General features: G+C 48.0%; 1 protein-coding gene across 1 annotated transcript in view; it reads left to right on the top strand.

The window, feature by feature from the left end:
• Positions 1-25,843, top strand: part of LOC130478392 (heparan-alpha-glucosaminide N-acetyltransferase-like) — a 158,905-nt gene that overhangs the window by 52,372 nt on the left and 80,690 nt on the right. The window contains exons 8-9 of the mRNA XM_056850533.1: positions 5,723-5,849; positions 8,381-8,467. Of these exons, the coding sequence (XP_056706511.1) occupies positions 5,723-5,849; positions 8,381-8,467 (214 nt within the window). The remainder of the gene's footprint in view (positions 1-5,722; positions 5,850-8,380; positions 8,468-25,843) is intronic.

Here is a 25,843-nt window from a genome sequence, read left to right as displayed (position 1 = left end):
TATAAAGTGTATAGAAAACACAAATGTATTTGGGTCCCATCCCCAAGATATCTCATTATCTATATGAAAAAATTCCAAAATATTCCAGAATCTGGAAAGATCTGAAATATAGACCGCTTCTGGTCCCAAGCAGTCCGGATAAGGTGTACTCAACCTGTACTCAAAAAACTAAGAATGTTGAGGCACATTAGATTATTTGTTCTCCTCTAGAAAGTCCTCTTCTCATTTAGCCACAAACTTGAGCTCCTTCATGCTGCTCCTTCCAGGTAAGCAAAGATTTCCAGTACGACACGCAGTAACGACCAGTTGGTAGTTCATTGCAAATTTAGTTGCAAGCACTATGCCTCTTCTCTTCCATAGCAGTGCTAGTTGAAAACCATTGGCTACTGGTTGTTATCAGTGGAGAGAGGGTTTTTTGTGTGTGTTGTTGTTCTGCAAAATTGCTTGCAAAAGGAAGTTAATCTTTGAGATCTTCTGATGCATTTGAAGCACGTTAAAAGGGACTTGTTACACCGAGGTGAAGTCATTAGAGGCCTTGATTTCAGTTGATTAGGCGGAAATGATAAGCCAGAGAAATACGATAGATGAAAAGAAGTGTCTTCGGTCACGTAAAAAGATGGATGTGGCAGGCTCTTCCAGCTCAGGGCTCTCCAGACAGAGTGCGATGGTTTAATATCCCTCTATGACGAAGCTAACACAAAGCCTTAAATCTCACCCATTAACTTTCCAAGGATGAAAATGCTCTCCCAGTGGATACTGGCTTCTGATTTTGACCTGTTTCAGACACAGGTGTGAACCTGCCTAAAGAAGCCTTGGTCATCTTGAACGAGCTGGCTGTGGTGGTGCATAACTTAAGACCGTTCTCCATTTTTAGCACATCCTCTAAAACCGGGGTCGCCATTGTGGTGCACTGGGCACCCACCAACCCCTTTCCTGATGCCTACCAAAGGTTTTGAGAAAGTGGGTAGGGCTTTTGCCCAGCAAGACTTCTGATGAGCCACTGGAGATTTGGTTGGCTGGGCAGATTTTTAAGAACGTTGCTTTGGCAACACCCGCCATTGCAGCACAAGAATCTTCCGTGTGTGACTGGAGGTCAAGAGCAACAGCCATTTTATGGCTGGCCCTGCCTCCTGCAGCAGTTATTTTGTGTCACAAGAACATAAGAAAAACCCTGCTGGATCAGACCCAGGCCCATCAAGTCCAGCAGTCTGTTCACACAGTGCCCAACCAGGTGCCTCTAGGAAGCCCACAAGCAAGACCACTGCAGCAGCACCATCCTGCCTGTGCTCCACAGCATCTAAAATAATAGGCATGCTCCTCTGATAGTGAATAGGTATGCATCATAACTAGTATTCATTTTGACTAGTAGCCATGAATAGTGGACATGAACATGTCCACTCCCCTCTTAAAGCCTTCCAGGTTGGCAGCCATCACCACATCCTGGGGCAGGGAGTTCCACCATTTAACTATGTGTTGTGTGAAGAAATATTTCCTTTTGTCTGTTTTGAATCTCTCACCCTCCAGCTTCAGGAGATGACCCCGCGTTCTGGTATTAAGTGAGGGAGAAAAACTTCTCCCTGTCCACTCTCTCCACACCATGCATAATTTTATAGACCTCTATCATGTCTCCCCTTAACTGCCTTCTTTCCAAACTAAACAGCCCTAAGCGCTTTAACTGCTCCTCATAGGGCAGTTGCTCTAGTCCCCTGACCATTTTGGTTACTCTTTTCTGCACCCTCTCAAGCTCTGCAATACCCTTTTTAAGGTGGGTGACCAGAACTGTACACAGCATTCCAAGTGTGGTCTCACCATAGAGTTGTACAAGGGCAGTAAGATAGCAGCAGTTTTATTCTCTATTCCTTGACTCATTATGGCCAGCATGGAATTTGCCTTTTTCACAGCAGCCACACACTGGCGTAGGGTCAAGATTGTACCTGGCACCTGGCAGAGTTATATAAATAGAGGTACAGGTCCCTGCCCATCTTTTGTTTTTACATTGGGGGGAGAAGGGTGGAAGGGGTTGAATGAGAAGGAAAAGGGAAGGACAGCAGTGGATGGAAACGAGCAGACTCAAGTTACGCGTACCTAGACTTCATTTCAAGTGAGGATGTGAATTAAGGAGTTAAGCCTTTGATAGCCCTCAAATCATACTTAAACTGGATTCAAATGGTGGATTTGTGCAGTTCCCTGGGGAGGGGGGAATGGGAGGAGAAATCTTTCTCCCAACCATTGGGCAAGATGAAGAGTGGTCCATCTGCCTGCTAACAGCTTACTGCGTGCTTGTAAAGCAAACCTACAACTGTAGATCAAAAAAAGGCATACTGGTAATTTCAAGACTATTCTCTCTCTTTATTTCTACTGTGAGCTAGCATGGTGTAGTGTTTAGGAGCGGTGGACTCTAATCTGGAGAGCCAGGTTTGATTCCCCACTCCTTCACATGAGCGGCGGACTCTAATCTGGAGAACCGGGATTGATTCCGTCACTCCTCATTATGAGCGACAGACTCTTTTCTGGAGGACTGGGTGTGTGGGGGAGGTAATTCTGAATTTCCTGCATTGTGCAGGGGGTTGGACTAGATGACCCTGGTGGTCCCTTCCAATTCTATGATTCTATTCTATGATTCTGTGATTCCCCACTCCTACCCATGAAGCCAGCTGGGTGACCCTGGGCTAGTCACAGCTCTCTTAGAGCTCTCTCCGCCCCACCTGCCTCACAAGTTTGTCTGTTGTGGGGAGAGGAACGGAAGGAGATTGTAAGTCGGTTTGATTCTCCTTAAATGGTAGAGAAAGTTGGCATATAAAAGCCAACTCTTTTTCGTCTGTCTGCTTGGCAAGTGACCGATATATTCTGATCAGCGTTAGATTTGAAAACCTTCGGACTTTTCTCTTTCCCAAGGATCAATAGCCTATTGGTTCTTTATTCCAGCTAGCCTTGTGACCAAAGTAGACACAGCCGTGTTCTTTTGGCCACTACGAGGACACCGTCACCATTTAAAATTGATTTTACAATGCCGCAAGGGTCTGATCCTGATCAAGCCCTCAGCATGGCCCTCTTCTCTCCCCCCCCCATACAGTTTCAAGTGCCGAAATGGCCACAAAGTGGGGGTACAGTTGTTTTGGTGCTGGATAAAGCACAAGGAAGGGGGACAACAACTCCTCAACCTACTACGCTGCTAGCCCAGTCAAGATCAGGCCGTTGTGGTGGTTTAAAAATCACTTTAAAATGGCGATGGCATTAGGGTTGCCAGCCTCCAGGTAGTAGCTGGAGATCTCCTGCTATTACAATTGATCTCCAGCCAATAGAGATCAGTTCCCCTGGAGAAAATGACTTCTTTGGCAATTGGACTCTATGGCGTTGAAGCCCCTCACCCCTCCAAACCCCGCCCTTCTCAGGTTCCACCCCAAAAACCTCCCGCCAGTGGCGAAGAGGGATCTGGACACCCTAGACCAGTGATGGCGAACCTTTTAGAGACCGAGTGCCCAAACCGCAACCCAAAACCCATTTATTCATCGTAAAGTGCCAGCACGGCAATTTAACCTGAATACTGAGGTTTTAGTTTAGAAAAAACAACTCATACGTTAACATCTTATGCTCACAAGCATAAAATGATCCAAACAAAGTAAGGAAAGCAATCCCAAGTGCTTTCATTGATTTAAAATTATTTGGCAGAGAATTCCACACTTTAAGGATTTCATTTTCAGAACTAACTGTACTATCCTTTGTCATCCATAAAATTAAATCATGGCAATGACTGAACAACACCATTTTCCCCATCTGCATTCTCAAAACTCTGCAGGGGGGCTTATTGTTGAGTTGTGCATCTGAGTGTCAAGTCCAAGGCAAAACCTCCCATTCACAAATGGACAACAAACCACCCCCCCATGCAGTTTTGAGAATCTGGATGGGGTAAATGTGCATCTCAGTGGCAAGTCCAAGGCAAAACCTCTCTTTCACAAATAGACAACAACCCCCCCCCCCATGCAGTTTTGAGATTCTGGATGGGGTAAATGTGCATCTCAGTGGCAAGTCCAAGGCAAAACCTCTCTTTCACAAATAGACAACAACCCCCCCCCCCCCATGCAGTTTTGAGAATCTGGATGGGGTAAATGTGCATCTCAGTGGCAAGTCCAAGGCAAAACCTCTCTTTCACAAATAAACAACAACCCCCCCCCCATGCAGTTTTGAGAATCTGGATGGGATAAATGTGCATCTGAGTGGCAAGTCCAAGCGAAAGAGCCGCCCGCCGCCAGCCTCCCGCAAGCCTCCCGCTGCCCCGCTCCGCCTCAGCAGCAGCGCCGCCGCCCCACCCAGGCGCCACTGTGGACCTGAGGGCTGCCCTGCTGGCCGCCCCGCTGCGCCCGCCGAGTCGCCCCCGCCCCTCGACAAAGTTGGCTGCGGCGCGGCGGAAACGTGCGCCGAGGCCGCAAGGAGGGGCGTTGGAGGGGGACGGGCAGCCAAGGGGGCGGAGGAGGGGGCGGGGGCGACTTGGCAGGCGTAGCGGTGCGGCGGGCAGGGCAGCCCTCGGGGCCGAGCATGAGCAGGCGGCGTCGGGTCTGGAACGGCGCCTGGGTGGGGCGGCGCCGCTGCTGCTAAGCCGGAGCGGGGCAACGGAGGCAGATAGCGTTGAGGCCGCAAGGAGGGGGCGGGGGACGGGAGGGGGGGGACGGCGGCTCCACGCGTGCCCATAGAAAGGGCTCGACGTGCCGCTTGTGGCACGCGTGCCATAGGTTCGCCAACACGGCCCTAGACGGCATCCTTGTGGCAGCCTAATTTGGTCCTTAAATTGTTGCCATGTTTGCACCATGCAGACACAAAGCTGATGAAGTTTGTGAACCATCCCTCCATTCTGTCATAGGAGTTTTGACATTTTGTTGGGTGCAATGAAATGCCCAGTTTGTAGGAAACTGTAAACTGGGCTTTTCATTATGCCCAGAAAAATATTATCCTCCTCCCAAAAAACCTCTTGTATTGTTATTTTGTTCATTATCTTGTCTGCTGGACATTGTGATTTTGTAGCTGGCCTGAGTAAATGTATTCTATGTCTGTTTCCCACCTGGCACCTTACAGGTAAATAATAATTGTAATCTGCTTAATAAGAGTTGTTTGAAATTTATGGTGCTTTTTTTATCATGCTCTCTTTGCTGAGAAAAGGCTAAGAATCTGGTCTATGGGGGGGATAGCTTGTTTGGAGTTGCATCTGTGGAGTAAATATTGACACAATAGAACTGATTTTATATTCTAGCCGTCCTTCATTGTTTGCTAGAGATGGGGAAAAGCAAAAACACATCAAACATGTGAATTAGCCGAGATATGTTTTGTAGATATTTTGTGGCAGATGGTACGTCTCAATTAGAGAAGCATGTTTTCAGTTTGTGTCATTCTAATGCATCCCCCCCCCCCAAACCAAAATTATATTCCATTCTGGGGGAAGATCAGAGACTCCCTCCCCCTCTCAAAAAAAAAAAAAACACCCTCAAACTGGTGGTTACCAGAATTAGCAGGGCTTTTGGGGGCCTTCCGAGATCAAAGAGCTCATTCCATTTAATGGCGCACACTTAGTAAATGCTATTTGGGAACTGAAAAGAAACTCACTAATTCGTTTTAAAATTCTTTCCACATCACTCTGGTCTAATGACAAAAGATTTTTTTCTTCTTCAAAAAAATCAGTTCCGGCGCTTGGAGACCCGACAGCTGCAATTAATATCGTGTTTTCTCTCTGCAGAGGATACCTGGGCCCGGGGGGGATAGGAGATTACGGAATGTACCCTAACTGTACGGGTGGCGCAGCAGGTTATATCGATAAGTGGCTGCTGGGAGAAAACCACATCTACCGCCATCCTACGTGTCAGGTAATAGATTATCTCGAGTACCAGCTTGGTGAAACCTTTGTAGGTGCCGGGGTTGTGTTGCTTCTGGCTCCCGTTCGAGAGCATCACTCTTCTGACAGCCCAGCCGTTCCTCTCCTTCCCTCCATAGATATTATCCAGGTGCAGCCAAACAAAGGGACTATTTATTGCAACGTCAATGCTCCGTTGATTTTTTTTTTTCAGAAGGATTGGGGGGAAATCCAGTATCCGTGTTAAATGGTTGAATGCCAAGACATTTCGTTCAATTGAAAAGCAGACTTGGTTCTTTGGGATTTACCTTTCTAAAAAATAGCATCAGGACACCCCAACTGGATTGGAGAAATGGTCCATCTATCTTGTCTCTGGCCTCGGCTGGATCCAGATGTTTCAGGGAAATTAACACCTCACACCTCTGAGTATTCTGACTGGGTGTTCGTTGGTTGGCCTCCATTTAAATTACAATTTTTGAGTAATTGAATAGCTAAAGGGTGGATGACCATCTTCTGTGTTCTTGGAGGGCCTCCATATTCTCCATATCATGCTTAGGGTCTAGGTTTTGCAGCACAAACTAACCTTTGGTTCTTGTAGGTTATCCGGGCTGTGTGACCGTGGTCTTGGTATTTTCTTTCCTGACGTTTCGTCATCAGCTGTGGCCGGCATCTTCAGAGGAGGAACACTGAAGGACAGTGTCTCTCAGTGTCAAGTGTGTAGGAAGAGTAATATATAGTCAGAAAGGGGTTGGGTTTGAGCCGAATCATTGTCCTGCAAAAAGTATCAAAGGTAATGTGCTAATCATTGTCCTGTAAGTATCAAGATAATGTGCTAATGAGGGTTATTTATCATTTATCATTAGCACATTATCTTGATACTTACAGGACAATGATTAGCACATTACCTTTGATACTTTTTGCAGGACAATGATTCGGCTCAAACCCAACCCCTTTCTGACTATATATTACTCTTCCTACACACTTGACACTGAGAGACACTGTCCTTCAGTGTTACTCCCCTGAAGATGCCTGCCACAGCTGCTGGCGAAACGTCAGGAAAGAAAATACCAAGACCACGGTCACACAGCCCGGATAGCCTACAAGAACCAATGAACTTTGACCGTGAAAGCCTTCGACAATATTACAAACTAACCTATTCACTATATCCCCATGGTCAGTCACAGCATGATATGCAAATGTATGCACTTCCATTTGCCCAGAAAGAGCTGCCAGGTTAGACTCGACCTCCAGCTTCCGTTGCCCAACTGTCACTTCTCCCCAATGTTCCATCACTGCTGTTGATAGCGTCACCCTAGCAACAACGCCCTCGGTGCCTGTGATGTCCCTGGCTTCTCCCTGTGATGTCATAGCAATTCCTCTGGCCCAGCCCCCCCCCAGGGATATTGGAAAGTCTACACCCCTGCTTCCACATGAAGCCAGCTGGCTGACCTTGGGCTTGTCACAGCTTTCTTAGAGCTCCCTCAGCCCCACCTTCCTCACAAGGTGTCTGTTGTGGGTAGGGAAAGGGAAGATGATTGTAAGCCGGTTTGATTCTTCCTTAAGTGGTAGAGAAAGTCGGCATATAAAAAACTCCTCATCATCATCCTCTTCTTCTCCTTCTCTGCTACCACACATTTTAGGATGTTTTACAGTTGCCATTTTGTTATCGCTTAAAACTTGTCTGGGATTAAGTTAAAAAATTAAGCAAAAGTATAGAACTGTGTGTTTGAGTTGGATTGCCATGGGTATGGTGGTGGTTGAAAGGGCTGTCAAGTCACAGCCAACTTATGGCAACTCTAGGGTTTCCAAGGCAAGAGATGAACAGAGGTGCTTTGCCATTTGCCTGTCTCTGCATAGCAACCCTGGACTTCCTTGGTGCTCTCCCATCCAAGTACTAACCAAGGCTGACCCTGCTTAGCTTCCGAGATCTGATGAGATCAGTCTAGCCTGGACCGTCCAGGTCAGGGCACACCATTGGCATAGAATATGGATTTTTAGAAAATTACAAATTTTTGGGTCACAGGCCAATGCGCTGACCAGCTCTGAGGTTCTTACATTAATGGTCTTTTACACATGGCTGTTTCACTCGCCGTCACCCCTCTGATGACTTCGGGTCTTTTTGTTGATTATGCATGCCATTTCTGACTGTCAGAGGTCGCCTCGCTCTCCCCCTGCGTTTCCCCGTGTTTTGCCCAAGTTTTCAAATTTGAGATAAAACAGGTCTCTGAAAACACGGGAGAAACTCAGGGAAAGGCAAGGGGAGAGAGAGGCAACCTCCAACGGTTGGAAACGGCATGCATACTCAACATAAAGACCCAAAGTCATCAGAGGGGCAACGGCAAGTGAAACATCCATGCATAAAACACCAATGGCTGCATCTGATACAAAAATAGAGCGATCCATGAGGCACTGAAACAGTCTGGTGTGTGCCAGGTTCTCGTCCGTGGTCCACATTTATTCGGTGACCCTGTGTATTTATAGCTAGGAGGCTGTCTATACCCTGCATGCTTTGATTAATGTAAGGCATGCCTTCTTTATTATCAGGAGCTGTTTAAGTCCACCCAGCCTTTTGATCCTGAAGGCATATTGGGGACAACCAACTCCATTGTGATGGCTTTCTTTGGACTTCAGGTAATGTCAAGCGGTGTGCCAAATGGGATCTTTGTCCTCCCGCTTCCTGCTGTGCTTTGTGCATCAAATGTTTTGTGGCTAACACACCGCCTGCCCGAAGTTCTGTGGGATCCCCAAGACCATCCTAGTCTCATCACACAAACTGGCAGCCGCAGGGAACTGAGTTCTCAGAAGGTTAGCATAGGAGGGTTGCCAGCTCCAGGTTGGAAAATTCCTGGAGATTTGGGGGGTGGAGCCTGGAGAGGGAGGGATTTGGGGAGGGGAGAGATCCAGTGGGATATAATGCCATAGAGTTCACCAAGAATAAAAAGTCTGAGGGCCAATCTAGAGGAGGTGGTCTACAATCCATGACAGGATCCATGATCCAGGGTTTTTATACACTTAGCAGCTGTGCAGGGCCCCAGTTCAGGTTAGGGTCACATGGGAGAAAGAGGGCTGAAATGTTCAAATCGATCCCCCCACAATGTCATTAGCCTTTGAAGGGCGGGGAAGGAATGCTTTCCTGGGAGTAAGCCCCAGCAAGTTAAATGGGATTTAATTCATAGAATCATAGGGTTGGAAGGGACCTCATATAAGAACATAAGAAAGGCCCTGCTGGATCAGACCTAGGCCCATCAAGTCCAGCAGTCTGCTCACACAGTGGCCAACCAGGTGCCTCTAGGAAGCCACTAACAAGACAAGTGCAGCAGCACCATCCTGCCTGTGTTCCACCGCACCCAATATAATGTCAGGCTGTCTGTGAACTCCTTGTTTCGCCTTGGCTTCAAGGTTGTTTTCTGGTGCAGCTGCCAGTTGCTTTGCTTTGCCTTGCTTCCCAGGGTCAGAGATTCGTGGGAGCTTGGCGTTTCCAGACTTCCTGTATTATCATGATGTGACTGTACTTCTATGTCTGTAATTCCCCATATAACCAGGTGCACCCCCATCCCCCTTCGTTCCTGCCTTTTGGTCTCTAAGCTCTGCATACCTGTTACCAATAAACCAACTCTTTTGGACTTTTGTCTCTTGATGTGGCTATTGGGATTCAGTGGACACAAGTGCTTACATATAATAGGCATGCTCCTCTGATACTAGAGAGAATAAGTATGCAGCATGACTAGTATCCATTCTAACTAACAGCCATGAATACCCCTCTCCTCCATGAATATGTCCATTCCCCTCTTAAAGCCCTCCAAGCTGGCAGCCATCACCACATCCTGGGGCAGGGAGTTCCACAATTTAACTATGCGTTGTGTGAAAAAACACTTCCTTTTATCTGTTTTGAATCTCTTACCCTGCAGCTTTAGCAGATGACCCCGTGTTCTAGTATTTCTAGTATTTTCTCCCTCTCCACTCTCTCCAAACCATGCATAATTTTATAGACCTCTATCATGTCTCCCCTCAGCCACCTTCTTTCCAAGCTAAACAGCCCTAAGCGTCTTAACCTCTCCCCATAGGACAGTTGCTCTAGTCCCCTAATCATTTTGGTTGCTCTTTTCTGCACCTTCTCAAGCTCTGTAATATCCTTTTTTAGGTTTGGTGACCAGAACTGTACACAGTATTCCAAGTGTGGTCTCACCATAGATTTGTACAAGGGCAGTATGATATCAGCAGTTTTATTCTCCATTCCTCGTCTAATTATGGCCATCATGGAATTTGCCTTTTTTACAGCAGCCGCACACTGGGTTGACATCTTCATTGAGCTATCCACTACCACCCCAAGATCCCTTTCTTGGTCTGTTGCTGCCAGCACAGATTCCATCAGTGTATATGTGAAGTTGGGATTTTTTACCCCAATATGTATCACTTTACACTTACTCACATTGAATCTCATTTGCCATTTTAATGCCCATTCTTCTGGTATGCAAAGATCCTTCTGGAGCTCTTCACAGTCCGATTTTGTTTTAACCACCCTAAATAATTTGGTGTCATCTGCAAACTTGGCTACTTCACTGTTTAACCCCAACTCCAGGTCATTGATGAACAGGTTGAAAAGCATCAGTCCCAACACAGATCCCTGAGGCACCCCACTGCTCACATCCCGCCATTGTGAGAACTGACCATTGATTCCTACTCTCTGCTTCCTATTTTTCAGCCAGCTCTCAATCCATAAGAGGACTTGTCCTCTTATCCCGTGACTATGAAGTTTGCATAGCAGCTTTTGGTGGGGGAGTTTGTCAAAAGCTTTTTGGAAATCCAAATACACGATATCCACAGGCTCATTCCTGTCCACATGCTTATTGACGCTTTCAAAAAACTCTAATAGGTTAGTGAGACAGGACCTACCCTTACAGAAGCCATGTTGGGTTTTGCCCAGCAGACCGTGCCCTTCTATATGCTTGACAATTCTATCTTTAATAATGCTTTCTACCAATTTACCCGGAACAGACGTTAAGCTAACTGGACTGTAATTTCCTGGGTCCCCCCTGGAACCTTTTTTATAAATGGGTGTTACATTGGCCATTCTCCAGTCCTCTGGTACAGAGGCTGATCAAAAGGACGTATTACACATCTTTGTTAGAAGTTCAGCAATTTCCCATTTGAGTTCTTGAAGAACTCTAGGATGAATACCGTCTGGTCCCTGTGACTTGTTAGTTTGCAGTTTGTCTAGACATTCTAGGACTTCCTGCCTTGTTACCACTATTTGCCTCAGTTCCTCATTTTCCTCTCTCCAAAAATCTCTGTTCAGGAGAAGGAATCTGCCCTGTATCTTCAACAGTGAAGACAGATGAGAAGAATTCATTTAGTTTTTCAGCAATCGCTTTATCCTCCCTTACAGTTCCTTTACTCCCATTGTCATCCAATGGTCCAACTGCTTCCCTAGCTGGTTTCCTACTCCTAATATACTTAAAGAATTTCTTATTGTTTGTTTTGATGTGTTTAGCAATATGCCCCTCAAAATCTTTTTTTTGCATCTCTAATTATCTGCTTGTGTTTCCTTTGTGCAAGTTTGTGTTTGCTTCTGTTCACCTCGTTTGGGCAAACCTTCCAGTCTCTGAAGGAAGACTTTTTTTCTCTAATTGCTTCCTTCACCTTACCCGTTCGCCATGGTGGTAACCTCTTGGACTTATTACTACCTTTCCTGACCTGCGGTATACAAGCTAGCTGAGCCTCTAGTAATGTGGACTTGAGTAACCCCCAACCTTTTCAAGAGATTTAACCCTCCTAACTGTTTCTTTCAACTTCCTCTTTACCAGTTTTCTCATTTTAGAGAAGTTCACTCTTTTAAAGTCAAAGGTAATTGTATGAGATTTCCCAATCACTTTCCCACTTGCATATAAATTAAATTTGATGCCATTGTGATCACTATTGCCAACTGGCTCAACTACATCCACATCCCTGTCAGGAGCAGGTCATGAGGATGGTATGCGATAGTGTGATTGAGCTGCCTCCAGGTGCTGTTGTGCTATTCTGTCCAAGGCCAGTCTGTACCCTGTGTTTAGTCTTCATAGATTCCCATACTGTGGGAAATGCCAAGTACTCCTTCCTGCCTCTGGGAGGGGGGTTACTTGGGTACCAGTTATCTCCTTTTGCTCTTCCATATATGCCTGTGCCTTACCTTTGCCCCTTACTAGTGTCTTTTTGAAATATGGCTTCTGAAACCTGTCGATTATAACCAATAAAACTGCTTTCATGGACTTGCCGTCTGCTGGAATCTGTTTATGGGTTTGCCACAGGGCTAGAGCTTACATTAGGACACTAGTGTTCCTATCCTTACTTGTTAACCTTGGCTGGAGCCCTGGAGGGTTCGCCTGGACGCTCGTCTCCTCGACTCGGGGTGCACGACGAGCTCCCTGATGATCCCGACTTTCTGCATACTGTCTGGGAGGAGGTGCAGCGAACTTAGGTGAAGTCCACCTGGCTGGTTGGGCAGGTGATTGATCAGTGGTGTCGCCTGGCAGTGGCAACCCCTTGGAGGACTCGGGACGCTGATCTATGGGCCCACAACGACCTTTTGGGACGATATTTTACTCGACGAGGTCCGGTTGGCGCAAGAGGACTTTGCTACCCTAACACGGTTGTTGGCTGAGCTTGCACTTCGCAGGCCGCACCAGGTGTCGGCGGCCCCGATCCCGGGGTCCGAGTTCTGTTTCCCAATGGCGGGAGCTCTCATGAGAGAGGTTCCGCAAACTGTTCCGGATCCCACCTTATGCCACTGGGAAGCACAGAGCACTGCCGCCAGGACAGTCCTGGTTCTTTTGGATCTCACGCTGGCTATGGCGACGGCGGCCGACCTCTAGAAGATACTGACTCCGGAATTCAGTTCTGCCTCGGCGGACCTGGCTCAACAGGTCCAACCGCTGTTGGGCCAGCACAAGGAACTTCAAATGCTCCTGGAGCAGGCGGCCGAACCAATTGTGACGGCTGCCGCCGCCGCCAAACTCGACCGCGCGCTCGCTGACCAGAGGCGGGCGGAGGAGCAAATGTTGGTGGATGTGGCCGCCGCTCGGGCGGGGGCGACGGCAGGAACAGGAGCGTGGGCGAAAGTTTACGGGGGATCGGACTGGTCTCTCCCCTCGTTGTCTTTGAGCTCCTCGGAACCTGGCCTGCCATGGGATGTAGCGCGCAGGCAGCGGCTCACCTTCGCTCCTGACATCCAAGAATATGAGGAGGAGGAGGAATTGTATGCTGAGGAAGGCGACTGGAATACAAACTACCGAGCCAGCCAAGCCCAACGGACTGGGGGGGGGGGCTGAGGAGGAGATCCATGCCTTAAGGTTTCAAAACCGAGAGCTCTTGGATCGTATGGTCCGTATGCAGGACCAAGAAGACATGTTGATGCATGAATACGGTCGCCTGCAGCGAGCACAAGTGGCACCTGTGCAGGCACCGATCCCAGGCCAGCAACCCCCCGGCCAGCAACCTCCGGCGCAGCCAGTACCACAGCAACCTCCAGGACAAGCGCCACTGGGGCAGCCGGGACAACAACCCCCCGGCCAGCAGCCTCCAGCGCAGCCGGTGCCAGGACAGCCTATGGCACCTCCACCAGTGGCACCGGTGGTGCAGTGGAAGCAACCCTGATTGTTTGTGACATTTGATGGCTCCGCGGATGCATTGCCCTGTTTTCTTCACCAAGTGGACAGTTACATGAGAGAACAAGGGCATACCTTTCCCACGGAAGACAGTCGAGTAAGGTTCGTTTCTTCGCTTCTAGCTGGAAAGGCTGCAGAATGGATGGTCCTCCAGTTTGACACCCGGGCCCGCTCCATACGGTTGCTTAATGAATTCATGCGAGCATTGAGAAGGTGTTTTGAGGACCTGTTTCAAGGAAAGATGGTCAAAGCAGCCCTCCTACAACTCCGTCAAGGATCCTCCTCAGTCCGAGAGTTTGCGGATGAGTTCCAAAGACTCGCTAATAAAATAGTGGACTGGACTGAAGCCACCCGGGTGCACTACTTTAGAGCAGCATTGCATCCTGAGATTCTAAACTGTGCATACATGCAGCGAGACCCAGTCACCTTGGAAGAGAGGATTTTACTGGTGGAAGAAGTAGAAAGCTGCCACCAGTTTATTTCTCTTGCCCGACGGCAAGCCAGGGAGGGGGGAAGCCAGAAGAACCCTCCCAAACCTGCCGCTCCTCAGACCCTGCGGAGGCTGGCTCTACCTCCACCAGACCGAGGATTGCGGTTTCAAAGGGGAGCCTGCCTCTTTTGCGGTGCAATGGGTCACTTCGCTGCCACTTGTCCGTCACGCCCGGGGTTGCCGAGTCCCACTCCCCAGCCAGGTGGGACTCCCTGCGGGAGAGGACGTGCCCTGGGGAGAGGCACCGCAGCCAAGCATCCCTCCAAGACAAAAAGCGTCCCCAGCTCTACACGCCGGAGAAATGATGATGGACCTTTCACCAGCGGACCCGTCGGGGTCCAGGATTACAATTACTACTCCTGGTGGGAGTAGCCCCGCATCTTCAGAGGAAAGCGACCACTGGGACTCCCCAGCCCTTGGAGTCTCTCCTCGACCAGCCAAAAAACGGACTGGGTCTGCGGTAGAGGGAGCGATACCGCAGACCTCCGCAGGTGCTCCTGCGAAACCCAAGGCTCCTGTCATGGTGAGTGAAGTAGAAGAGACTGTGTATGTAGATGTGATATTACAACATTATAGAAAAGGTCCTCAACTACAAGTTAAAGCCTTAATAGACTCAGTGTGCCCGCTCGTTAATTTATGAAGCCACCTTTAAGTTGCTCCAAGTGAAGTGAGTTCTTTTACTGGCACCTGTTCACTTTGCTCAAATGGATGGCAGTGATTTCAGGGGGGGGGGCAGTCGACCGTCGCATTCATGGAGTGGCAATGGGAATTGGCCACCATTGGGAACAAATCAACTTCACTATTGTGCCCAATGTTCGATATGCTGTGGTGTTAGGAGCATATTGGCTCAAAGGTTACAGTCCCACCATAGACTGGGAAGCTGAGATCTTAACGTTCAATAGCCCTTTATGTGAATTGCACCGACACAAAGTGGCCGTTAAAACCATAGTCAAACCAACTCCTGCCCTGATCTCGGACTCCTCCAGTCCGTCCCAATTGCCACTCAACTATCAGGACTTTGCAGATGTATTTAATGTGCAGGAGTGTGATGTATTACCCCCCCACCGCCGGACGGACTGTGCTATTGAAGTAGTGGGGATGGAAAATTACCAAAGAGTAAAATCTACCCAATGAGTCCTACGGAACGGGCGGTGCTCCGCGAATTCTTAGACAAGAACTTGGCTCGCGGTTTCATCCGACCCTCCACCGCGCCCTATTCGGCACCGGCTTTCTTCATACGTAAAAAAATGGGAGACTTACGTTTGTGTATTGACTTTCGAAAACTCAATGCTGTTACTCAAACCAATGCTTATCCCATCCCCCTCATTTCTGATCTCTTGGGACAGTTGAAGGAGGGACACATTTTCACCAAACTGGACTTAGTCGAGGCTTATTACAGAGTCAGAATCTGGGAGGGGGATGAATCTCTGACTGCCTTTTCTAATTGCTTTGGAATGTTTGAATTTATGGTGATGCCTTTTGGATTAAAAGGGGCCCCAGGGGTCTTCATACAACTCATTAATGAGATCCTTCATGATCTACTGTTCAACGGAGTGGTGACCTATTTAGATGATATTCTCATTTACTCTAAAACCATGGATGAGCACATTGCCTTGGTTCGAGAGGTGTTGCAATGTCTCAGAGACAATCAGCTGTATGCTACAGTGTCTAAGTGCGAGTTCCATAAGAAGCAATTGACTTTCCTAGGATATATTATCTCACACCAGGGACTGACTATGGATCCTGAAAAGGTGCAAGCAGTGCTTGATTGGGAACCACCCTCTACTTGCAAACAGGTTCAACGATTCCTTGGGTTCGTGAATTTTTACAGAGCGTTCCTCCCCCATTTTGCTCAGATTGCACTACCCATCACGAACCTCCTTAAGACTAAGGGAAAGGGGGATGCAGCCACCTTACCCAACGCCCGGGTGGAGTTGACCCCCCCAGTGTCAAGCCGCCTTTGATAGTCTTAAGCAGCTTTTTACATCCGAACCTGTGTTGCAGCACCCGGACTGCAATCAACCATTCGTAGTGCATATAGACGCTTCCGACGTAGCAATGGGGGGCGCACTCCTGCAGTGGGGGGAGGATGGGCACCTACATCCGTGTGCCTATTTTTCCAAAAAATTCACTCAATCCGAACTCAACTGGGCCATTTGGGAAAAGGAAGCCGCTGCGGTGAAGCATGCCCTGACAGTGTGGAGGCAATTTTTAGAAGGTTCCAAGCTGCCCTTTGAGGTGTGGTCCGTTCACAAAAACCTAGAGGCCCTAACGGGGGCTTGCAAGTTGTCCGCGAAACACGTGCACTGGGCGGACTTCTTTGCCCAGTTTCGGTTCATCCTAAAGTATGTACCAGGGAAACAAAACCTTCTGGCTGATGCTTTGTCCAGACTTCCCCAATATCCTACCAAGGTTGATTGACCCACAGAGTCGCTCTTCACCCCTGCCCAACGAGGTCTGTTGCCCACTTTGGCCGTACAAACCCGTTCTCAGACCGGATCCCCACCACCGCCTCTTTCGGTGGGGTGGGGAAGCCTCATGCTTGGCTGAGCCAGCAGCTCCACCCGCCTCACTTCCTCCTCACCCTGAGTGACCGACAGCCACAGTCCCCGAGGTTCAGGGACCCGAGCTACCTGTTCAATCGTTCCCTGCACCTGTGTCGGCTCCATCCCCGGTCACGCTGCCCGCCAACGCAACCTTGGAGGGGGTTGAAGGACTGACTACATCCTTTAAGGAAACCCTTCTTCACCGTTATCAAGCGGAACTGTCCTCGCAAACCCTTCCGGCTACTCTCATTAAACACAGGGACTTTTGGTACAAAGATTCTAAATTGTATGTTCCAGAAATGTTGCGGGGGGAGGTTTTGGGGTTGGTTCATGGTGCCAAGACTGCCGGACATTTCGGGTTTCTCAAGACTTTGCATTTGCTACGAAGACAATTTTGGTGGGTGGGCATGAGATCGGATGTGGATTCCTTCATCCGCAGCTGCCCTGTTTGTGCAGCAGCCAAACGCTCTCAGGGCAAGCCACCCGGACTTTTACAGCCATTAGAGGCTCCTTCTAAACCATGGGAAATAATTGCAATGGACTTTATGACGGACCTACCCCTAGTGGGGGAAAGACAGTACTTTGGGTGATAACTGATCTGTTTTCGAAACAGGTGCATCTTGTACCCTGCACAGGTATCCCTTCTGCCCCGAAATTGGCCCGCCTCTTTGTGTCACATGTCTTCCGTCTCCATCCCTTTCCGCGCAAGATAGTGACGGACAGGGGGCCAACTTTCGTGGCTAAATTTTGGAAGGCTTTCCTTAAATTGGTCGGAGTAGAACAGGGACTGTTACGTTAATTACCATCAAGATGATTGGGTAGACCTGTTACCATTCGCTGAATATGCTTATAATAATGCAGTTCACCAATACACAGGGTTCAGCCCCTTCCAGGTTGTCCATGGTAAAGAGTTTGGCCCCACTGGTCATATCGAGGTTTCTGAGGAGGAGGGGGGAGCTGATGTGGCCGAATGGGTATGTTCAATTCAAACAACCTGGCCATGGCTGGTTAAAAATCTGGAACGAGCTAAGCAAAAGTACAAGGCTCAGGCTGACAAACATCGCTCCGCCGGTAAGGAATACAAAGTTGGGGATCTTGACTATCTGTCCACCAAGAACCTACGTTCCACCTGCCCGTGTGATAAACTCAGTGCCAAGTATGTGGGTCCATTCCCCATTTCCCGGATTATTAATCCAGTGACTGTGGAGCTCTCCTTGCCCAAGTCCCTAAGAAGAATTCATCCAGTGTTTCATGTCAGTCTGTTAAAACCTCAGACATGGCATCCTGAACCACAACCCAAAGTGCCTGAAATGGTGGGGGGGAGGAGCATTTCGAAGTGGCTAAAATACTGGATTCTCGCATTCGCTATGGTACCCTTCATTACCTGGTCCGCTGGAAACATTTTGGTCCCGCCCAGGATGAATGGGTGCACGCCTGTGATGTCTCCGTCCCCCGCTTAGTTCAAGAATTCCATGCCACCTACCCTCGCAAACCCATGGTGGGGGGGTGAGGGGGGTCTTTAGGGGGGCAGAATGTCAGGAGCAGGCCATGAGGATGGTATGCGATAGTGTGATTGAGCTGCCTCCAGGTGCTGTTGTGCTATTCTGTCCAAGGCCAGTCTGTACCCTGTGTTTAGTCTTTATAGATTCCCTTACTGTGGGAAATGCCAAGTACTCCTTCCTGCCTCTGGGAGGGGGGTTGCCTGGGTTACCAGTTATCTCCTTTTGCTCTTCCATATATGCCTGTGCCTTACCTTTGCCCCTTACTGGTGTCCTTTTGAAATATGGCTTCTGAAACCCGTTGATTATAACCAATAAAACTGCTTTAGTGGACTTGCTGTCTGCTGGAATCTGTTTATGGGTTTGCCACAGGGCTAGAGCTTACAATCCCGCACTAAATCACTAGCACCACCACAGAGTATTAAATCCAGGATCGCCTCCCCTCTGGTTGGGTCTATGACCAACTGTTCGAGGGCACAGTCATTTAGGATGTCTAAAAATTTTATCTCTTTGGCTTGACTGGAGCATACATTTATCTGATCAATATGAGGGAAGTTGAACGTATCTCTTTGGCTTGACTGGAGCATACATTTTATCTCTTTGGTTTGACTGGAGCATACATTTATCCAATCAATATGAGGGAAGTTGAACCATTATTACTACTTCGTTACCTTTACATGCTTCCCTAATTTCATTCTCCATCTCAAGATCACCCTGAGCCATTTGGTCAGGGGGCCAATAGAACTTCCCCAGCACTAAATCTCCTTTGGGGCCCAGAATCGTCACCCATAAGGATTCTGTGGACGAGTCTGCCCTTTTTATGGTCTCTAGCTTATTAGACACTATGCCTTCCTTGATATACATAGCAACACCTCCTCCAATATGCCCTTCCCTGTCATTTCTATACAGTTTGTAACCAGGGATGACTGTATCCCACTGGTTCTCTCCCCTCCACCAGGTTTCTGTAATGCTCACTATATCTATGTTTTCTCTTAAAACCATGCACTCTAGGGCTGTCAATTCGGTTCATCCCGAACCGAAAAACCGCCGAATTTCCTCCGATTCAGCGGTTTTCAGTTCGGGACGAACCGAATTCAAAAAAAGGTGGGAAACGGGGGAGCCGAATTCCCCGACTTCGGGGTGTTCAGCAAATAAATTAAGCAAATTCGGGGTTCGGCTCCCCCCCACGGGCCTTCACGGGGCTTCGCTGAAGGTGCGCGGGGGGCCCTTTAAACAAATCTGCCCCCTGAAGGCGCGTGGGGGGGGAAACAGATCTGTTTAAAAGGCCCCCCGCGGGCCTTCAGGGGGCTTCCCTGAAGCCGGGCGGGGGCGCTTTAAACAGATCTGCGCCTCTGGCACAGATCTGCTAAAGAGCCCCCCGCGGGCCTTCAGGGAAGCCCCATGAAGGCCCTCGGGGGGGCCAGATTTTCCCCCGAACTCCGGATCTCGCCCGAATTTCAGGGATCTGAAGCGGGGGAGTTCGGACTTCGGCACGGTCTGAATTTAAAAAAGCCGAATTTTGCCGACGCTGAACTTTACCGAATTTTTTTCAACAGCCCTAATGCACTCTAATTCCCCCATTTTTGCTTGGAGGCTTCTAGCATTAGCATAGAAACACCTCCACACTGTTTCTCTCTTTCGACTTGCCTGGCATGTGCCTTTGGGCATCTTTAAGTGGCTATCCATCATTTTTTTCCCTTTCCCTTTCATGTCCAAGTAATTCCCATGTGGGCAATCTGAAGCAATTTTCCCTTTGTCCTTGTACACTTTGCCCGAACCGGATGCTTCTCAGCTCCTGTCAGCTTTCCCCCCAGGTTCAGTTTAAAAGCTGCTCTGCCACCTTTTTTATATTACACGCCAGCAGTCTGGTTCCATCCTGGTTCAAGTGGAGCCCATCCCTTTTGTATAGGCCCGGCTTGTCCCAAAATGTTGCCCAGTTCCTTACAAATCTAAAGCCCTCTTCCCTGCACCACCATCTCATTTGCGCATTGAGACTCACCAACTGTGCCTGCCTAGCTGGTCCTGCATGTGGAACAGGTAGCATTTCTGAGAAAGCTACCTTGGAGGTCGTGGCTTTTAGTCTCCTGCCTAGCAAGCTAAATTTGGATTCCAAGACCTCCGGACTACATTTCCCCACGTCGTTGGTGCCAGCATGCACCACAACCACTGTCTCCTCCCCAGCACTACCTACCAGACTATGACGGGTAAAGTCCGCAACCTTCGCACCAGGCAGGCAAGTCACCATGCGGTCTATGCACCCACCAGAAACCCAGCTATCTACATTCCTAAGGATTGAATCCCCCACTACAAGAATCCCCCCTAACCTCTGAGGCATATCCTCGGTACGAGAGGATATCTGTTCATCCACCAAGGAAGAGGTCCCTTCTAAGGAACCACATTCCCCTACCTCAGTTAGATGGCCTCCTTTCCCAAGGGCTCCATCATCCGTGACTGGCAGGTTGCCGTCACCTTGGGACTGGGATGTGACTATGTCATCCCCGGAGTCCTTAGTCTTTCTGCCTGTCTCAGCTCCTCCAGTTGAGCTACCTTGGCCTCGAGGAAGTGAACTCAATTCCTGAGAGCCAGGAGCTCCCTGCACCGAGCACATACCCACAACGTCTGTCCAGCAGGCAGATAATCATACATGTGACACTCCATGCAGCACACTGGATAGCCCCCAGACTCCTGCTGGCTTTCTACCTTCATAACTGGTATTTTATTAATTAATTTATTATTATATTATTCTTTGGTGTTGTAACCCTGCCCTTTACTCTCTTGCACTCTTCCTGTACCAAATAAGAACTGAGTGCCGAAGTTCCTTGCCCTGCAGCTATCTGCTGCTAATTCACATAGATATTCAAGTTGCTCGGTACTGCAACCGGATGGAGAGAGTTACTCTGCCAAGATAAAAAGATTTTATACTCACCTACAGATCCCCAGTCACGATCCACAGGCTAAGAGCCACAGGGCAAGAGCCTCTGGTGAGCAGGAGCCTTGGAATTTAAATGCTCACAGCCCCCACCTCTCAGACACAAGCTCCAATCACAACAACCCCACTTAACAAGGGAACAATCAAGCTTTCAGGCAGCAATCAACCTTAATCACCCACTGGCACAACAATCACAACCCTCTCCCAGCAAACCTCAATTAAATCCTCAGTTTAGTTAGGCTTCCAACGTTTTAAAAAAGGCAAAGTTTAAACTCACCCCTGCTTGTAGTCCCCATCTCAGCTCAGCTGAATCAAACCCCACCAGGAACATCTAGTCCAGCTCCCTGCACAATGAAGGAAATTCACAACTACTCCCCCCCCACATCCCTAGTGACCCCTACTCCATGCCCAGAAGATGGCCAAAAAAAAAAAAAAAAACCCTCCAGGATTCTGTGCAGACATGCTTGGGATTATTCCCTCAATTTGTGAAGTCTTGTGGGGACGGGAGAGGTAACATCCGCCATCTTGCTGCCTGGCTACTTTTGTTATTTTTTTAAAATGCAGAGTTGATCTGCTTGATGGACTGTCTTAGCATCTCATTTTATTAGAACTATATCTATTAGTTTGGGGTAACCACAGGATGGGGTGACTGAAAGAGCAGTAATGAATTCCGATTTTTCAGCTGCAAAACAACATATCCTCACACATATGAATAATATTGATTTGGGGGCCAGTTACAATACAAGAAATAGGTTTTTCTTAATGGATTATAAAGTTTATCATTTATTTCTTATTCTATCTTTGTTCACATGGAGTCGTGGAAGGCCACCTGTCTCTCATTCACATACAGGTAGAGTACCCCTTATCCAGATATCCTATATCCGGACTGACTCAAAAACCGGACCCTTCGAGCCAGCATGCAGGCACATTTGTGCTACCTGCTCTCAATGTTTCCTCTCCCCTAAAAAAATAAAATGCATCATAGGCAGAGATTGAAAGCCTGCCATAGTTAGCTGGTTTGTTGTTTGTTGTTTCTCTTGTTTAATAGCTGACATGGGTATTCTGGTGAGAAGAAGAGGAGTTGGTCTTTATATGCCTATTTTCTCTACCTTTTAAGGAGTATCAAAGCGGCTTACAATCTCCTTCCCTTCACCTCCCCCACAACAGGTACCTTGTGAGGTAGGTGGGGCTGAGAGAGCTCAATGAGAACTGTGACTAGCCCAAGGTCACCCAACTGGCCTCATGTGGAGGAGTGGGGAAACTGACCCATTTACCAATTACCAGATTAGACTCCACTGCTCTGTGGAGGAATGGTGAATTAAACCTGGTTCTCCAGATTAGAGTCCACCGCTCTTAACCACTATGCTATTCTGGTTACACCTTTGTTTTCTGATGGTTCAATGTACACAAAATTATTAAAAAATATTGTTTAAAATTACATTCAGGCGATGTGTATACAAAACACAAATGAATTTGGGTCCCATCCCCAAGATATCTCATTATGTATATGCAAAAATTCCAAAATATACGGAAAGATCCAAAATATGGACCACTTCTGGGTCTCAAGCAGTCCAGATAAGGGATACCCAACCTGTGTAGCCAGATCAGACCCACATACCTGGAGAAAGAGAATGACATTCAATGCCTCCAGATGATTATCTGGGCCCAAATGTGTAGATTTTGAAGGGGAAATCTGTAAACTCATCAAAGTTTCCTACAAAAATTCCATATGGGGTTTTTCATTCCAAGGTACTGTTTTCATGTGGAATTTTCTGTGGAAGGAAAAAAAATGTCACTAGAGAAAAAGCCTGTGGTCATTTATGCATGGGAGTTTTACCTAAGGTTCGTTGCATTCTGGACCCACAGGTTCCTTTTGGGAATCTATGCACCAGCAGTCTCCAAGCTCAAATCAAGTCCTGACCTCTTTAATTACTGCTTTGTAATTGGCTTACTTTGTAGAGCTTACTGTGAGAGAAAATTCTCCCCCCAAAAGCCCAATTGCCAAATAAAAAGCATTTTAAGAAGAAAAAAAAAACACGGAGCAATCTGAAAGGAGGGGGGAATCCAAACCTCCTTTTCAAAAAGCCTTTCTTCTGTTCAGAAAGAGCTCTGAGGAAACAGGAAGCATTTGAATCCCTGCTTCTTTACATGCTGCTTTGTAATTGGCTGTAGTGCTTTTTGTGATAGAAACCAAGCTTCTGTGTCCCATGCTTTGCCTTATACACAGGGATTTCACCCGGGCTGTACTCAGGGGAGAGGGAAGAATCAGGTTAACAGAGGAACGGGAAGGTCCGGGATTTGTGAGGACTGGCAGCAAAGTCATCTCTAATGGACGGAAAATTCATGCATAACTCCAAGAAACAACCAAGACAGACCAGGGGCGAATGTGAGTGAAAGTATCCATGCATAAATGACCTATGTAAACCTTTATGCCATGATAATCGTTACCACAAGTTCATGAACCTGTTCTCCATTGTATTACCTGCATTGTGTAAGGGTAAGAAAATCTGACCATGTTGTGTACAGATCTAGCCTGTCTCAACAGAGGGCGGGTGTTTCTTTTTAATGGGGAAAATGGAAGCCCTGCATATTTTCCTCTCCGATTTCTAGCATTTTTAAGGTATTATTTCTTTAACAGATGCCATGTGTCATGAGAACACAAAGAAATTGCGCCAAAAGCACAACCTCTTTTGTCTGAGATATGGGATGTTTTGTTAATATACAGAAAAATTGCTTTTTAAAAAAGAAAAGAAAAGAGAAGTCTTTTATGACTCCCTCGCTCAGGGACTAGTTACCAGTAGAATTCTGAAACACAAAACCCATTGCAACTTTATGGGACTCTTGTCCACTAATTTTACAGCCGCAGTTAATTCTTGGGCTTATATGAGGTGTTGGGTCTGTCAGCCAGGCGGGGGGGGGAGGAGGAGGGGGGATTGCGAAACAAGCTTTAGATACTAGCCAAAGTGCTCCCCCTCCATGTCTCTTATTTGTTGTCAATCCCCTTTCAGCGGAGACTTCCTTTAAAACAGCTGCTGCCTGACACCATGGTCCAGGCTAGAAACCACTGCAGATGTTTGCTGTGTAATTTGACGAGAGCAATTTCTGAATCAAATGGAGCGCTGAGCCTACGGATGAAACCAATTAGTGTTCTGGAGCACAGCTTTGCATATGTGGTCATACTGAGCTTACACATGTTTAGGGAGGGGGAAATAGTTTTTGGATGGACCATGGGTAGGGTTGCCAGGTCCCTCTTCACCACCGGTGGGAGGTTTTTGGGGCAGAGCCTGAGGAGGGTGGGGTTTGGGGAGAGATTTCAATGCCATAGAGTCCAATGGCCAAAGCAGCCATTTTCTCCAGGCTATCTGATCTCTGTCAGCTGGAGATCAGTTGTAATAGCAGGAGATCTTCAGCTAGTACCTGGAGGTTGGCAAGCCTATGGTGGAGCCTGAGGAGAGTGGGATTTGGGGAGGGGAGGGACTTCAATGGGGTATAATGCCATACAGTCCACCTTCCAAAGTGGCCGTTTTCTCTAGGTGACCTGATCTCTGTTGCCCGGAGATCAGATGTAATAGAAGAAGAAGAGTTGGTTTTTATATGCTGACTTTCTCTGCCACTTAAGGGAGAATCAAACCAGCTTACCATCTCCTTCCCTTCCCCTCCCCACAACAGACACCCTGTAAGGTAGGTGGGGCTGAGAGAGCTGTGACTAGCACAAGGTCACACAGCTGGCTTTGTGTGTAGGAGTGGGGAAACAAATCAACCTGGAGGTTGGCAACCATGGCCATGCATCTCTGGTCAGCAGTAGGCCCTCCATCCAGCCATGGGCCTCAGAAGATGCCCCATCATGCCCACTGTTAGGGTTGCCAACCTCCAGGTGGCACCTGGAGATCTCCTGCTAATACAGTTGATCTCCAGGTGACCAAGATCAGTTCCCTTGGAGAAAATGGCTGCTTTGGAGGATGGACTCTGTGGCATTGTACCCCACTGAGATCCCTGTACTCCCCAGGCTCCATCCCCAAATCTCCAAGAGTTTCCCAGCCTTGATGTGGCAACCTGACCCCCCCACCCCCCGCCGATGGCCAGAGGGGACCTGACAGTCCTACCCACCATTGACCCCAGCCATCATGGCAGACAAAGGGAAGTAGTTCTTCACTCAATCAGTAATTAAATTGTGGACTGCATTAGTAGTTGAGGTAGTGATGTACACTCATGTAGATAGATTTAAAGGGGGTTTAGACAGAATTATGGAGGTCCATCAATGGACACTAGCCAAGATTATAGGGAACCTCCATATCCAAAGGAAGTCAGCCTCTGAATCCCAGTGCCAGGAGGCACATCAGGGGAAGGCCTTGGCCCCTGTGCTCTGTTTCTTGGCCATCCAGGGCAACTGGTTGGCCACCGTGTGAAATAGGAAGCTGGTCTAGATAGACCATTGGTCTATCCAGAAGGGCAGGGTGTTATTAAATCCACACTTGTGCATTATTTCAGGGTTGTTGTCCTCAGAGGCAAACTTCGCAATTAGGGTTGTGCATGTTGATATACCTGAACCAAAAATAAATCCAAAATTAACCATGTTGGTAATTTATGGGTTTTGAGTTTACCGAACTTCAAAACCTGGGGATCTTCTCGAAGCCGAATAGGCGATTCCTGAAAAAGCCAAGGCTTCCGAAGGAGATTCCCTCACCCACATGGATGAGCAATTTCCTTCAGACAGCCCCCGCAGTTGAGACCAGCTGGCTCAACCCTCCCCCCATGAAAACCTGCTTTCGAAAAGAAGGTCGCCCAGAGTAGTTGCTTTGTTTCCCTGCACCGTGACCATCTCTTGAAATCAGATTTTTTATTACTATCATAAAGAACTGTTCACAGGATGTCATTTGTCACCAAAAGAAATGTTTTCCAATTC

This window comes from Euleptes europaea, chromosome 5 (genome assembly GCF_029931775.1).
Source record: "Euleptes europaea isolate rEulEur1 chromosome 5, rEulEur1.hap1, whole genome shotgun sequence".
Lineage (NCBI taxonomy): Eukaryota > Metazoa > Chordata > Lepidosauria > Squamata > Sphaerodactylidae > Euleptes > Euleptes europaea.
The sequence above is the reverse complement of the archived record's forward strand: the minus strand, read 5'-3'. Positions and strand labels throughout refer to the sequence as shown.